Below are 17,550 nucleotides of genomic sequence, written 5' to 3'. Positions count from 1 at the left end.
ACCTCTCCGCAAATCATCATTCTTGTTAACCAACCTCACACTATTCAGGGAAGTCCATGAGTGCAGAGAACAAATAGCAAGCACTTTTTCCAGCAGAGAGAATAATTAGTCATTAATCCTGGATTAAAAACAAACTGTTCCTTTATATTCTCCCGCTGATAAATAATGACTCTGTTATGATTTCTGGAAGAATATGAATCCATGTACCAGACGCTAGAAGAGAGAGCTCAAACCTTTGCAGGAAGATAACATAGTTCTGAAGGCAGGCTTCTGTCTCTAGGATGATACTAGAATTACTTTTAGTGAAAGAATGAATTAATTCCATTTTGTTGTGGTATTTTTCTATCTTAAGTGAAATAACATTAATGAAAAAATATCTGAAATGGTTGTCTTTACTTTATGATCTACAACATCTTACATCAGGTTTTTGGGAAGTTTTCCATTTCTTAACCTCTTGGGGGAGTACTGTGGCTCAGGCTCAATCTGAAGTCTGTTTGATTCATTATTAACATGAATGGGTGACATTTGTTACTGAGGCAAAATATACTTGAGACGAGAGGTAGCGTAAGCAGGTAAATAATTTTGCTTTTTGCTGTGTGACACATACACACACATTTGTAGGACAATCTACTAAATGACTATATTTAGGCAGATCTCTAGATCTCTCTCCTCTCATATTCATTTATATTAATTAATTCCTTTCCAACTTTTTCCTCTCAGCATAAGAAGGGAAACATAAAATAACTTTAAATTTTAGTACCATGCAAAAACAACGTGCAAAAATCATGGCATGCACCTTAAAATTTGCATTTAAAATCCAGAACTTTCATTGCAGTATTATTTACAATAGCCAAGATCTGGAAGCAGCCCAAATGCCTATCAATAGATGAGTGGATAAAAAAGCTGTAATACATTTACACAATGGAATACTACTCGGTCATAAAAAAGAAGGAAATTTTACCCTTTGCAACAGCATAGATGGACCTGGAGATCATTATGCTGAGTGAAATAAGCCAGTCAGAGAAAGATAGTATCATATGATTTCAGTCACATGTGGAACCTAAGGAACAAAATAAACTAACAAGTAAAACAGAGACAGACTCACAGAAAGAAAGCAGGCTGACAGCTGTTGAAGGGGCCTAGAGGGGATGGAGGGACTGAGGAAAAAAAAAGAGAAAGAGAGAGAACTCGTGGACCTGGATAACAGTGTGGTGATTGCCAGAGGGAAGGGGCTGAGGGGAAGTAGAGGAACTCATAGAGAGGAAAAATAGTGAGAGATGGAGACTTGACTATTCAGTGTACAGGAGATGTATTATGGAACTGTGTACCTGAAATCTGTATAATTTTGTTAACCAGTGTCACCTAAATAAATTTGATAAAAAGGAAAAAATTTAAATAATAAATACCCTTATTAGTTGTGTGACAGATTGACAGCACTTATGTGGAAAGTCCAAGAAGTAACGATGGTTCAATATATATTTTACTATAGAATAGAACATGACTGCTTAACTTACCACAGTTTATTGTCTTCAGACATTATTGCTTCTAACTACTGGGTCAGGGCATGAAATTTTTATGCTCAATTCCAAGGAAATAACTGTTGCATTTTTGCTTGACAGTCTACATTGCTCTTTTTATGGGTCATCAGGGCAGGCTTATTGGAATGGATTGTTAAGTGTGAAGAAAATGTAAAATGGCTGCATTACTAATCCGGAAGAGGCATGGTAAGTGTCTGCCTGTAGACATAAGGATGTGGTATATTCAAGCTCAGTACATTGTGTTACCAAAAAGTATTCTTGAGATATTAATTGTCCTTGCTACACAGCTGTTTTTTATGAGAAAATAAAACAGAACAATGATTGGACAAGACTCTTCCATTTCCTATAAATGTGAAGATGTTTATGCCTATAACCAACATGTTATTATCCTAGGTACAGATGCTAAAAATACTCTTGCACCTGCATACTTAGAGACATGTACAACAATGTCCTTGGTGTTCATATATGTAACAGAAAAAACACTCAATCTAAATGTCCATCAACACTATAGTAAATAAATAAAGTGAGGCATAGTCATTCAATACTATATTTTGGAGCAGAGAAAATAAATGAATGAGTTATAAATTCATGGGGCTCAAGAAAAAAGCAAGCCATGGAAAAATATTGATACATACAATTCAATTTATATAAACTTTAGAGACATGCAAAATATAACAATATATATATTTGGCAAGGGTTCAAACTTATATGATGAAACTATCTGGAAAAGCAAAGGAATGTTAGATTAAAATTAGGACCATGGTTACTTTGTGGGGGAAATAAAGAAGATGTGGTTAAGGATTCAAAAGTAATGATCATATTCTTTTTGTTAAACTGGATAGTGGCTGTTTACTGCATCATATTTTGTTATACATTTGCACATGTCTTATGAACCAACTTTTTTAAATGGTATAATTTGTTGCTTCTTTTCTTTTCTCCAATATTTGACTTTATGGTCCAGAGCTACGAGCAATCCATACCAAATTTAGTGCTATAAATGTGGATAGCAATCAACCATTGTCTCTTGACCTCTAATCTAGTAATATGACTTTGTAACAATGAATTGGCAATGCATGATGTTTCTGCATAGCAAGCTTTTCAGTTTGCTCAACTATTACTGACATTAATAATGAAAGACTGAGAACACTTGATAAAACTGTGTGTTTAGAAATCTGTTCTTCACTATTTTCTAAAATTAAGGAAGAAAGAAATACAGCAAAAGGACAGGCTTTATAAAATCGGTCCAAGCCCAGTCACAATGCTAATGAGTGCAAATACGGACATCTATAATCATTTCCACTCTGCCAGTCACAGAACCAAGGGCAGCGGGGTGGTGTTCTTCCTTATAGAAGGAGCACTTTCCCAAAGAAGGTAATGCAAAATTCAGACTTAATGAAACAACCGAAGAGAGCTGGAGGCTGGTCAGCATTGGGCCAGCTAAAAGAGCACACTGGAGAGACGCCCAACGCAGAATGGGAGTTCATGAAAGGAAGTGATGCTCGGTTATGAATAGAAAATACATGGAGGAGAAAGAGAGTTCCAGGCAACTATAGAAAGGTGGTGACTTCTGAGAATTTAAAAATTCCCTGCAGAGGTCTGCAAAGACGATCTGAATGAAATGACAGATTAGGTTTAGCTTGTAGCCGCCCTGCCATCCTCGTGTTCCACTCCACACAATGAAGACAGCACGGGGTAGGATCCAGAGTCTGAGACTAGGATTGAATCCTTGTCTGTCTCCAGAGTCACAGACCAGCTCCCATTGTCTGTAAAACAGGGCTGATGACATCTACCTCTCAGGGTTGCACAGAAGAAATGCTCAGTTATTATTACTAATCTACCCTCTGTTTTGTAGCCTGCGTGGTCTTTCTCAAACACAACTCCTGCTTCTCCCCCATTGTGACTCAGCTACTCGTTCTCCACTGCCTGAGATAAACACTCCAGTCTCTTAGGTGACTAGTCCTCGGTTTCGCTTTCTGGCCACACCTACAACCACACCAACTCCTCTCAGTTGTCCAACTCCCCACCCACAGACACTGTAGAGACATTGTATAAGTTTGTGCAAATTTATCTGTATGATACTCGAAAGTATCTTAGAATTCAAACTTCTGTGTATCAGAATCTACATTATTTTTATGTATTCTATATGTCCACACAATGATTAAAATTTTATAATAACAAGCCAAGATACTGTTTTATGGGAGCAATTTTTAAAAAATACTGTAGTTGTTCTAGCATCTACTGGGAAATAACTATGTTATACCCATATTTTTATTAGCTATTTCAGAGTTTAATAGAAACTATGATTAATATAAAATATACATGGGTACATTTAAAGCATATGTATACATGTACATTTAATATAAAAAGGTACCCAATCATAAAAGACCATCAGACTACTACATCAGTAGGGAGCCACTTTGCCACAAGCAGGGTAGAGACAGGAAACTTTTCTGTCAGTTAACAGTAGGCAATGCAAACAATCAGATCAGAGGGGAAAGATGCAAAAAAATTGCCAGTAAACTTGGGGGTTGCTGTCAATCTGTCTAACGTCCCCCCCCTTTTTTTCCTTCCAACAGAAAACTGTCAACACAGTAACAGCTAAACCTTGAGACCCCTAAAGAGCGGACTCCTCCTACCTCGGCATCGAAGCGCGGGTCCTGGTAGGCATCGCTGATGTTCACTGGGAGGCCTGTGGAGGCCACGAGCTCGGCCACGCTGTTGTTTATCAGCCAGTCAGAGTACGAGGACTTCTCCATGCTTTCTTTGAAACTGTCAGAACACCAAGGCAGGCAGTAGGAAAAGAGAAAAACATTAGTTTGCTTGAAAGCAAACCAGATAAAACTAAACTTAAAATAGGACTCTCTAGCCCTGGCCGGTTGGCTCAGTGGTAGAGCGTCGGCCTGGCGTGCAGAAGTCCTGGGTTCGATTCCCGGCCAGGCACACAGGAGAAGTGCCCATCTGCTTCTCCACCCCACCCCCCCTTCCTCTCTGTCTCTCTCTTCCCCTCCCGCAGCCAAGGCTCCATTGGAGCAAAGATGGCCCCGGGCGCTGGGGATGGCTCCTTGGCCTCTGCCCCAGGCGCTAGAGTGGCTCTGGTCGCAACAGAGCGATGCCCTGGAGGGGCAGAGCATCGCCCCCTGGTGGGCAGAGCGTCGCCCCCTGGTGGGCGTGCCGGGTGGATCCCGGTGGGGCGCATGCGGGAGTCTGTCTGACTGTCTCTCCCTGTTTCTAGCTTCAGAAAAAATACAAAAAAAAAAAAATAATAATAAATAAATAAATAAAATAGGACTCTCTATCCTCGTTAAGAAGGGATAAGTGACATTAGTCACAGAACAATAGGTAATTATTAGGATCTACTTTTAAAAGACTTACCTGCTACAATGTAAAATAATCAAATGCATGGGCAGAAATGGTAGAGTCTCTACAATCCAGAGAACAACTCTAGATTTGTATTTAGGCCCCAAAGCAGGCAGACATAAAGTAGATAATCAGATAATGGCCAAAATTGAAGCTAGGATGACAACACAGTGACATAACAGATTCTACTAACCTGCCCCGCCCTCCACCACGTAAGTGAGCAGACTAGATTCACACACACAAACACACACACACACACAATCTAAGAATGGGGAAAAATAAAAAAATAAATTGACAATTTAGCAAATTTTAAATGTAGCAAAAGAGTACGTAACTAGTTTTGTAGTCTCAGAGTATGTTTCTTAACAAAAGCGCATTTCTTACTTAAAAAATTTCACTAAAAAACCTGTTTTAACTCTATTGACCCTTAATATTAGTAATTCAGATCATATTCGTATTTGATTTGAACTAGGATTTTTATGCTAATGGTTTTGTGAATTTGCCCTGTATCACTTTCACGACACACACCGAATTGACAGAAGTGCTGTAAGAATTCTAAGATTCCCACTCCCTCCATCCTTTCTTCCCTGGATGCAGACTGAGCAGAGACAGCCAGGAGCTGTGGAAATGCCCATTTCAGGACTGTTCAGATCAGCCAGGTAAGCTTTCACGGGGGACTTTCAGGTTTGGGGCTTCGCAGGGATAACTAAAACTGAAAATTAAAGCAAACGTGCTAGAGCAATGTTTTCCAAACTACATTCTCTGGATTTCAACGGATGTTAACGAGTGCACTACAGTAAAAATAATAACAACTCTACTGACTTTTTAATCTAAACTGCATTATATGTAACCAAAACACTAAACACTGTACATAGTCCTTGTGCAGTGTGCCTGTGTGGAATCTGCCCTATTGAGAATGCCGGGAACCGGCACGGAGAAGCCACCGGATGCGGAAATGAGTGGGAAGCATAGGCGTGACTGGCCGTCATTAATGTATTTCACCTGTAATTGCTGGTCTGTAGCTGATGAAGTCAACATATTCTTGTGGGTGTTATTAATCTCTTATTGCATATAAACATTACTAGTACATAAACTTGTGGATCCCTGCCTGGAAAATGGAAGTTTTAACCAAAAGCTGAGTCTTGTATTTTCTAAATGGTGCCTAAATCAAAGACGTAAAAAGACTGAGGACTTCAAAGATAAGGTGAAGTTTTACCTTCTAAAAAAAGCAAAAAAGAAACAACAGGAAAGTCCATATTTCATTTTGTCTTTGTTGCATTTTACGCTGTACTGCAATGAAAGCAACAAAAAGGAAGAAACGTGATAAACCACCCGGTCTGATGAGCCAACCTCACCGAGTCGTTTCCAAGTTTATAAAAGGGTGTGCTTGAATGTTGTTAATTTCTTGCAGTGACTAGTTGGTCTGTTCATTCACTCTGTGCTGTCTGTGTATTGTATTCTATACTATGGTTTTTTAAAAGTGTTCTGTGAGAAAACAGTGTGGAGAGTGCTGACCTACTGTGTGGTGGGAGAAGGAGAAGAGCCGCAGCAGGACCCTGGGGTGAGGCAGGCAGGGCAGAGCCCAGAGAAAGGGGCTGGGTAGGGGAGGCAGCAGGACCCTGGGGTGAGGCAGGGCAGAGCCAGAGAGAAAGGGGCTGGGTAGGGGAGGCAGCAGGACCCTGGGGGTGAGGCAGGGCAGAGCCAGAGAGAAAGGGGCTGGGTAGGGGAGGCAGCAGGACCCTGGGGGTGAGGCAGGGCAGAGCTAGAGGGAAAGGGGCTGGGTAGGGGAGGCAGCAGGACCCTGGGGTGAGGCAGGGCAGAGTCAGAGAGAAAGGGGCTGGGTAGGGGAGGCAGCAGGACCCTGGGGGTGAGGCAGGGCAGAGCTAGAGAGAAAGGGGCTGGGTAGGGGAGGCAGCAGGACCCTGGGGTGAGGCAGGGCAGAGCCAGAGGGAAAGGGGCTGGGTAGGGGAGGCAGCAGGACCCTGGGGGTGAGGCAGGCAGGGCAGAGCCAGAGGGAAAGGGGCTGGGTAGGGGAGGCAGCAGGACCCTGGGGTGAGGCAGGGCAGAGCCAGAGGGAAAGGGGCTGGGTAGGGGGAGGCAGCAGGACCCTGGGGGTGAGGCAGGGCAGAGCCAGAGGGAAAGGGGCTGGGTAGGGGAGGCAGCAGGACCCTGGGGGTGAGGCAGGGCAGAGCCAGAGGGAAAGGGGCTGGGTAGGGGAGGCAGCAGGACCCTGGGGGTGAGGCAGGGCAGAGCCAGAGGGAAAGGGGCTGGGTAGGGGAGGCAGCAGGACCCTGGGGGTGAGGCAGGGCAGAGCCAGAGAGAAAGGGGCTGGGTAGGGGAGGCAGCAGGACCCTGGGGGTGAGGCAGAGCAGAGTCAGAGGGAAAGGGGCTGGGTAGGGGAGGCAGCAGGACCCTGGGGGTGAGGCTGGGCAGAGCCAGAGGGAAAGGGGCTGGGTAGGGGAGGCAGCAGGACCTTGGGGGTGAGGCTGGGCAGAGCCAGAGGGAAAGGGGCTGGGTAGGGGAGGCAGCAGGACCCTGGGGTGAGGCAGGGCAGAGTCAGAGGGAAAGGGGCTGGGTAGGGGAGGCAGCAGGACCCTGGGGGTGAGGCTGGGCAGAGCCAGAGGGAAAGGGGCTGGGTAGGGGAGGCAGCAGGACCCTGGGGGTGAGGCAGGGCAGAGCCAGAGGGAAAGGGGCTGGGTAGGGGGAGGCAGTGGTAGTGAACGGAGCCAGGGAAGGAGCCAGTTTTATCAGCAGGTGTCAACAATCTTTAAACTGGGTTTTTCAGGAGGGGCAAGAGTTCAGTAAGGAGGGATTGGAGAGAGCAAGGAGGAAAGCAGGAGAGAAGAGGAAAGAAGAGGAAACAGCAGGAACAAAAGGCATGAAGGCAGCAGCAGCAGCAAGTACAAGAATGTGTTCTTGGAACATTATTAATCCCCTTCGATGGGAGCACAGGATGCATATTGTGGGGCAATGAGACTGAAAAGGAGTTCTGAGCTTAAAGGTGAAGGCTTTGACCAAGGAGATGAGACTTTAATGTTAGGCAATGAGGAGCCATTCAAGAGTATTGACCAGGGAAGTAATACGAGTTGAGTTATGATTTTAAGAAGCTTAATCTGGGGACAAAAAGCAAAAAGAATTGGCTCACAGAGATTGAAGGTGGAAGAGGTCCTTGTACAAAATTGAGGCTGTGCAGGTGGGAGGTGGTGATGCTGCCCACCCAAGAGACCCAGCAGAGGATTCCACAGGGCTGGTGGGCAGACAGCAGTGACTTACTGTGTTGCCTGTGGAACGATTAGAAGTGAGTAGTTTTGAGGAGTGCAGAGATGAGAAAAGATAAAAGACCTTCTGTGATCCTAGAACACGTTATTCATTGTTGAAAATCCAGGACCAGAACCTCTATCAAATCTTTAGGGCTCGATATGCTTATTCAGAGTTGGATTATCTCTGGGGAGAATAAAATGGATAAGACTGCTCAGAAAGAGAATATATGGAGATGACGTCAGAGTAATGGCGGGGTAGGAAGTGATACCGATAAATCTCCCCCAAAACTCAACAAGATCTTCAACCAGAAACAGAAAAACCTATACTTGGAGCTTCCAGATTCTTCGCAATACACCCAAAGGTATGATTGAGTGAAAAATTGGCTAAATATATAACCAAACCCCGAAGGAAATAGGGAGTAAGAAATGCTCCGCCTTCCTCACTAACCTAAACAGGGCGGCTTTCTCTGGTAACTGTGAATATAGAAACTGAGGCGGGCAAAGGGGGTGAATAGATCCAGGCCGCCGCAGCAAAAACGGCCGAACCAGGCTGTCGCTCGGAGATCCAAGCCGAGGAAAATCTGATCCTGTGGCAACCCGGGCAATACAAGCTAACACTCGCGCCAAACCCAAACAAAGAAAGACAAGCGGAGCGGCCATTTTTACCCGGTCTCCTGGTCGGTGCGCAGTTAGTGGAAGAGAGATTTCTTCCTAAGCCGCGGAAGTGGGTGCCCGTGTTGCCCCACGGAGAGGCAGGGTCAGAGGCCTTTCTGTGGGCTGAGGGCAGAGTCTCTGGGCAGCCCCAGCGCCCTGGGAAAGCCACGCATGGGAGGGAGTGAGAACTAATCCCAACGGTGGAGATTTTCCGTGCTGGAGGCTGTTTCACTCAGAGGGAACCGCGGCCGGCCTCATATCCTGGTTTGCGCGTGCAGATAAGGAGTGAGCGATTCCTCCGAGTGCCTCGGCAGTGCGCGCCCGTGTTATCGCACAGAGGGGCAGAGTCAGGGGCCTTTGTGTGGGCCAAAGCGGAATCTCGGGCCGCCCCCAGCGCCTTGCAAAAGCCGCACACGGGGACGGAGCGAGACTCAATTCCAACGCTGCAACTTTTCCCTGCGGTTGGGGGTTTCACTCAGAGCGTGAGACTGCTGGCCGGATATCCTGGTTCCAGACAGTGAGTGAGAGTTTCCTCCAAGCGCCCCGGAAGTGGGCGCCCGCTTGTGTTACCGGATAGAGTGGCAGAGCCAGAGGTCTTCGAGTGGGCGGAAAGCCCGCCTGATTATGCTAGCAGCTCTGACTGACTGAGCCTTACCCAGAGCCCTGTGCTGAGTGGAAATAGAGTGGGGAGTTGCCAGCTCTTTGAGCCTCTTACTATCCAGGCAGAGGCAGCAGCAACCCCATAGCTGGATTATCAGGCTACTAATTGAGGAAGGAAAGACTAGGAGAAAGGCTCCAGGAACACGGACTCTCTCACTGTCGGAGCCTATAAATGCTAATGAGCCTCGACTCCCAAAGAGAATAAAGCACAATACATGACATTGCCATAGAGACTTATCAACTGCAAACCTCTACCTGAGCGTGCCAAAGGGGCAGAACCCGGGGTACAGAGTCACCGACCAGGAAGAGGGAGAGAAAAGAAAAAGCAAGAAGATAACCTCTCAAAATCAAGAATAATCTGCAGACTTTATAACCTATCCCATTTTATTATATTTGTTCGTTTGTTTCTCTTATCTTCATTCTTGAGACTTTTTTTTCCTCCTCCAATTTGGCCGATTAACTCTCTACCGGTCTTACTCTCTCCTCTCCTTGAACTACACTACCCATAAGTGTTACATCTCCCATTATCATTTCTCTTCTCTTCCTTTCTCTCTATGAGGGTTGCACTCCAAAACCCTTAACTCTCTCTCTCTCTCTCCTTTCTTTTTTCTTCTTTTAGTGGTTCCCTCTTTTTTTCTCTCTCTCTCTTTCTTTTCTCCCTCTATATTAGTTTCTTCCTTTCTCCTTTACATCTCCTCTCATTCAAACCTCAATAACAAACAAATTATCTTATCTGGGACTCAAACCTATGTTTGTGGCATTTTGGGGGGTTTTTACTTCACCTTTTTAACTCACCAGCAGTGCTCCCATCCCTGGCTCTCCATATTATCTAGTTCTTGTTCCACTAAATACAATAGTAAGTTTTTAATTTGTCCCCCCATTTTTCCATTTTCCTCTTATTCCTCTCATCATAACTCTTAGAAAACCAACACCTAAAAGCAAATCATTTTATTCTTGACCCAAATTTTTTCCTTATTTGCTTTTTGTGGGTCCATACGCTCTTTTTTTTTTCTTTTTTCTTTTTTTTTTTTTTTCCTTTTTTTTTTTTCTTTTTTTTTTTCTTTCTCTCTTTTTTGCCCCTTTATTACTTTTCCCCAATTCAGGCCCTCCATCACAGGCATTGTTTGTTATAACTCACAGTCCACCACAAGATTTTCTCAAGAAAGAGGGGAGAGGAGAGGAGAGGAAAAAAAGAGGGGGGGAATAATTTCCTTTTTTTAAAAATTTTTATTTTATTTTATTTTTCTTTATTTCATTATTAATTTTTTTTTTAAAAAAACAACTCTTTTCGATTTGTTATATTTTTATTTTTTTTAACTTTTTATTCTTTATTAAATCTCATTAATACTATCAACAAAACCACCCTCAGATGCCATTAAGGAAGAGAAAATCGAATATCATGGATACAAAAGAAGAGAGGTAACACAGCTAGATGAGGAAAAATCTATGGAGAAAAAATTTAATATATTGAAAACCTTGGAGCTAAATGACAGAGAATTCAAGATAGAAATCCTAAAAATCCTCCGAGATATACAAGAAAACACAGAAAGGCAATATAGGGAGCTCAGAAAACAACTCCATGAACACAAAGAATATATGTCCAAGGAAATTGAAACTATAAAAACAAATCAAACAGAGATGAAAACTCAATTCACGAGCTGAAAAACGAAGTAACAAGCTTAGCTAATAGAACAGGTCAGATAGAAGAGAGGATTAGTGAAATAGAAGACAAGCAACTTGAGGCACAACAGAGAGAAGAAGAAAGAGACTCAAAAATTAAAAAAAATGAGATAGCCCTACAAGAATTATCTGACTCCATTAAAAAGAATAACATAAGAATAATAGGTATATCAGAGGGAGAAGAGAGAGAAAATGGAATGGAGAACATACTTAAACAAATAATTGATGAGAACTTCCCAAGCCTGTGGAAAGAACTAAAGCCTCAAGTTCAAGAAGCAAACAGAACTCCAAGTTTTCTTAACCCCAACAAACCTACTCCAAGGCATATCATAATGAAATTGACACAAACCAACAGCAAAGAAAAAATTCTCAAGGCAGCCAGGGAAAAGAAGAATACAACATATAAAGGAAGGCCCATTAGATTATCATCAGATTTCTCAGCAGAAACTCTACAAGCTAGAAGAGAGTGGACCCCAATATATAAAGTCCTGAAAGAGAGGAACTTTCAGCCACGAATACTATACCCATCAAAGCTATCCTTCAAATACGAAGGAGAAATAAAAACATTCACAGATACAGAAAAGATGAGGGAATTTATCATCAGAAAACCCCCACTCCAGGAATTACTAAAGGGGGTTCTCCAATCAGATACAAAGAACAAAAAAAAACAGAGCCACAAGTAAAAGCTCCAAGAAGAACACAATAAAACCAAATTTAAACCGTGACAACAACAAAAAGAAAGAGGGGGAGAAGACGGAGATTAACAGTAGCAAAGGACGATGGAGTGCAAAAGTACTCACAAAATAGTTCGCTACAATGAACAGGGTAGGGACCCTTTTCATTACTCAAAGGTAACCACCATTGAAAAAACCACCACAGAAGCACATGAGATAAAAAAGATAGCAACAGAGGAAAGATGTATGGAATACAACCAAATAAAAACAAAAGATAGAAAAACGAAAGAGAAGGATCAAACAAGACACAAAACTAACAGAAAGCAAGATATAAAATGGCAATAGGGAACTCACAAGTATCAATAATTACACTAAATGTAAACGGATTAAACTCACCAATAAAAAGGCACAGAGTAGCAGAATGGATTAAAAAAGAAAATCCAACTGTATGCTGCCTACAGGAAACTCATCTAAGTAACAAGGATAAAAACAAATTCAAAGTGAAAGGCTGGAAAACAATACTCCAAGCAAATAACATCCAAAAAAAAGCAGGTGTAGCAATACTCATATCGGATAATGCTGACTACAAGACAGGAAAAGTACTCAGAGACAAAAATGGCCATTTCATAATGGCTAAGGGGACACTGAATCAAGAAGACATAACAATTCTTAATATATATGCACCAAACCAAGGAGCACCAAAATATATAAGACAGCTACTTATTGATCTTAAAACAAAAACTGACAAAAAATACAATTATACTTGGAGACCTCAATACACCGCTGACAGCTCTAGATCGGTCATCCAAACAGAGAATCAACAAAGACATAGTGGCCTTAAACAAAACACTAGAGCACCTGGATATGATAGACATCTACAGGACATTTCATCCCAAAGTGACTGAGTATACATTTTTCTCCAGTGTACATGGATCATTCTCAAGAATTGACCATATGTTGGGCCACAAAAACAATATCCGCAAATTCAGAAAAATTGAAGTTGTACCAAGCATATTTTCTGATCATAAAGCCTTGAAACTAGAATTCAACTGCAAAAAAGAGGAAAAAAATCCCACAAAAATGTGGAAACTAAACAACATACTTTTAAAAAATGAATGGGTCAAAGAAGAAATAAGTGCAGAGATCAAAAGATATATACAGACAAATGAAAATGACAATACGACATATCAGAATCTATGGGATGCAGCAAAAGCAGTGATAAGAGGGAAGTTCATATCGCTTCAGGCATATATGAACAAACAAGAGAGAGCCCAAGTGAACCACTTAACTTCACACCTTAAGGAACTAGAAAAAGAAGAACAAAGACAACCCAAAACCAGCCGAAGAAAGGAGATAATAAAAATCAGTGCAGAAATAAATGAATTAGAGAACAGAAAAACTATAGAAAAAATTAATAGAACAAGGAGCTGGTTCTTTGAAAAGATCAACAAAATTGACAAACCCTTGGCAAGACTTACCAAGCAAAAAAAAAGAGAAAGAACTCATATAAACAAAATCCAAAATGAAAGAGGAGAAATCACCACTGACACCGTAGATATACAAAGAATTTTTGTAGAATACTATGAAAAACTTTATGCCACTAAATTCAACAACCTAGAAGAAATGGATAAATTCCTAGAACAATACAACCTTCCTAGACTGAGTCAAGAAGAAGCAGAAAGCCTAAACAGACCTATCAGTAGAGAAGAAATAGAAAAAACCATTAAAAACCTCCCCAAAAATAAAAGTCCAGGCCCTGACGGCTATACCAGCGAATTTTATCAAACATTCAAAGAAGACTTGGTTCCTATTCTACTCAAAGTCTTCCAAAAAATTGAAGAAGAAGCAATACTTCCAAACACATTTTATGAGGCCAACATAACCCTCATACCAAAACCAGGCAAGGATGGCACAAAAAAAGAAAACTACAGACCAATATCTCTAATGAATACAGATGCTAAAATACTAAACAAAATACTAGCAAATCGAATACAACAACATATTAAAAAAATAATACATCATGATCAAGTGGGATTCATCCCAGAATCTCAAGGATGGTTCAACATACGTAAAACGGTTAATGTAATACACCATATCAACAAAACAAAGAACAAAAACCACATGATCTTATCAATAGACGCAGAAAAGGCTTTCGATAAAATACAACACAATTTTATGTTTAAGACTCTCAACAAAATGGGTATAGAAGGAAAATATCTCAACATGATAAAGGCCATATATGATAAACCATCAGCTAACATCATATTAAATGGCACTAAACTGAAGGCTTTCCCCCTTAAATCAGGAACAAGACAGGGTTGTCCACTCTCTCCACTCTTATTTAATGTGGTACTAGAGGTTCTAGCCAGAGCAATCAGACAAGACAAAAAAATAAAAGGCATCCATATCGGAAAAGAAGAAGTAAAGGTATCACTTTTTGCAGATGATATGATCCTATACATCGAAAACCCCAAAGAATCCACAAAAAGACTACTAGAAACAATAAGCCAATACAGTAAGGTCGCAGGATACAAAATTAACATACAGAAGTCAATAGCCTTTCTATATGCCAACAATGAAACAACTGAGAACGAACTCAAAAGAATAATCCCCTTCACGATTGCAACAAAAAAAATAAAATACTTAGGAATAAACATAACAAAGAATGTAAAGGACTTATATAATGAAAACTATAAACCATTGTTAAGGGAAATCGAAAAAGATATAATGAGATGGAAGAATATACCTTGTTCTTGGCTAGGAAGAATAAATATAATCAAGATGGCTATATTACCCAAAGCAATATACAAATTTAATGCAATTCCCATCAAAATTCCAATGACATTTTTTAAAGAAATAGAGCAAAAAATCATCAGATTTATATGGAACTATAAAAAACCCCGAATAGCCAAAGCAATTCTAAAGAAAAAGAATGAAGCTGGGGGCATAACAATACCTGACTTCAAACTCTATTATAGGGCCACGACAATCAAAACAGCATGGTATTGGCAGAAAAATAGACACTCAGACCAATGGAACAGAATAGAAAGTCCAGAAATAAAACCACATATATATAGTCAAATAATTTTTGATAAAGGGGCCAACAACACACAATGGAGAAAAGAAAGCCTCTTCAATAAATGGTGCTGGGAAAACTGGAAAGCCACATGCAAAAGAATGAAACTGGACTACAGTCTCTCCCCCTGTACAAAAATTAACTCAAAATGGATCAAAGATCTAAACATAAGACCTGAAACAATTAAGTACATAGAAGAAGACATAGGTACTCAACTCATGGACCTGGGTTTTAAAGAGCATTTTATGAATTTGACTCCAATGGCAAGAGAAGTGAAGGCAAAAATTAATGAATGGGACTACATCAGACTAAGAAGTTTTTGCTCAGCAAGGGAAACTGATAACAAAATAAACAGAAAGCCAACTAAATGGGAAATGATATTTTCAAACAACAGCTCAGATAAGGGCCTAATATCCAAAATATACAAAGAACTCATAAAACTCAACAACAAACAAACAAACAATCCAATAAAAAAATGGGAAGAGGATATGAATAGACACTTCTCCCAGGAAGAAATACAAATGGCCAACAGATATATGAAAAGATGCTCATCTTCTTTAGCTATTAGAGAAATGCAAATCAAAACGGCAATGAGATACCACCTCACACCTGTTCGATTAGCTGTTATTAGCAAGTCAGGTAATAGCAAATGTTGGAGAGGCTGTGGAGAAAAAGGAACCCTCATACACTGTTGGTGGGAATGTAAAGTAGTACAACCATTATGGAAGAAAGTATGGTGGTTCCTCAAAAAACTGAAAATAGAACTACCTTATGACCCAGCAATCCCTCTACTGGGTATATATCCCCAAAACTCAGAAACATTGATACGTAAAGACACATGCAGCCCCATGTTTATTGCAGCATTGTTCACAGTGGCCAGGACATGGAAACAACCAAAAAGCCCATCAATAGATGACTGGATAAAGAAGATGTGGCACATATACACTATGGAATACTACTCAGCCATAAGAAATGATGACATCGGAACATTTACAGCAAAATGGTGGGATCTTGATAACATGATACGAAGCGAAATAAGTAAATCAGAAAAAAACAGGAACTGTATTATTCCATACGTAGGTGGGACATAATAGTGAAACTAAGAGACATTGATAAGAGTGTGGTGGTTACGGGGGGGGAGGGGGGGAATGGGAGAGGGATAGGGGGTGGGAGGGGCACAAAGAAAACAAGATAGAAGGTGACAGAGGACAATCTGACTTTGGGTGGTGGGTATGCAACATAATTGAACGACAAGATAACCTGGACTTGTTATCTTTGAATATATGTATCCTGATTTATTGATGTCACCCCATTAAAAAATAAAATTATAAAATATAAAAAAAAAAAAAAGAAAGAGAATATATAAGGACATCTATATTTGTATAAGGAAGGAGAAGAAAGGCAGCTATAAAGGGTAAGGGGATAAAGAGAAGAAATTTTAAAAAGCAGAAGAGGGGGACAAATTCATCATCACTCATGGTGGGCCAAGGGCCAAGCAGGATTCTTTACCCAATAAGTATGTTTTGTCTTCACGTAAATCCTGTGAGGTGGGTACAGTTCTCTACATTTTACAGATCAAAAAGCGGAGGCTCAGAAATGCTAAATAATTTTCCAAAGTGGAGATAGAATTTTCAGCTACATGGGACTCCAAAGTCCCAGATTGTTCTGTCTATCCCGTTGCTTCTCAGAGAAGCGAATGTGTAAGAGTAGGGCCAGAATACTAGGTTCCCACCTAAAGGAAAGAAGGGCCGGCCCTGGCCTGGTGGCTCAGTGAATGAAGGGTTGACCTGGTTTTGGCCCCTAACCACCAGGGCACGCAGGAGAAGCAACCAATGCGTGTACAACTAAATGGAACAATTAAATAGAACAATGAGCTGATGCCTCTCTCTCTCTCTCTCTCTCTCTCTCTCCCTTTCTTTCTCTCTTTTCCTCTCCCTCTCTCTCAAGTCAATGGAAAAAATTTAAAAATAAATAAATAAAGGCAGGCCAGTCACCAGCACAGAGAGTTTCAGGAAGACGCTGCAGATAAGAAACAGACTGAAAGTGCAGCCAAAGGAAGAGGCAGGAGGTAACTTTGGACTTGGTATCCAGTGTCCCTACTTACAGAGTTCCCAGAGAAGATGGTGATGGCAATACTCATTGAGTGGGGACTCCCGAAAGATTAATTCTCAATGTAAAACATGCTCAGAACCTGGTTTAGCTCAGGCTGCACATCTGTTGAAATCATTATGAAACTGTTGAAAAGTGTCGTAGACAGCAAACTTGACCGTGTGCCAGGCACTGCGCCCAGGCTCTGTTGAGAAGGTTTCTATGAAGTATAAGCCATAGCCTCCACTCTCCTAGAGACTGCCACTCAGATGGGGAGGTGAGAAATAAACACACTGACATTTAAACAACTCATAATTTTAAATGAAAAATACATCACATGGCTGTGTTGACGACTAGCTGCCAACTCAACTGAACCAATCATGAATGTGGAAGAAATCCAGGGAGCGGGGAACCACTTCCGGTGTTGTAATCCAGCTAAGGTTTCAGAAAGGAGGTGAGGGAGGAGCTGACCTATAGCTGGAACCGTGCAAACAGATTTTCTGAAAACCACCTCTCCATTTCTTCAGTCTCATGTTGCATAGGGACGTAAACTAACTCCCAGT

General features: G+C 41.4%; 1 protein-coding gene across 2 annotated transcripts in view; it reads right to left on the bottom strand.

The window, feature by feature from the left end:
* The window catches only part of PDE11A (phosphodiesterase 11A), a 467,655-nt gene that overhangs the window by 236,988 nt on the left and 213,117 nt on the right, over positions 1-17,550 (bottom strand). For both annotated transcript variants that reach the window (XM_066232547.1, XM_066232548.1), the window contains one exon: positions 4,175-4,307. In XM_066232547.1, the coding sequence (XP_066088644.1) occupies positions 4,175-4,307 (133 nt within the window). The remainder of the gene's footprint in view (positions 1-4,174; positions 4,308-17,550) is intronic.

Source organism: Saccopteryx bilineata, chromosome 5 (genome assembly GCF_036850765.1).
Source record: "Saccopteryx bilineata isolate mSacBil1 chromosome 5, mSacBil1_pri_phased_curated, whole genome shotgun sequence".
In the NCBI taxonomy this organism is placed as follows: Eukaryota; Metazoa; Chordata; class Mammalia; order Chiroptera; family Emballonuridae; genus Saccopteryx; species Saccopteryx bilineata.
Note: the sequence above shows the minus strand (reverse complement) of the source record. Positions and strands in the feature narration are given on the sequence as shown.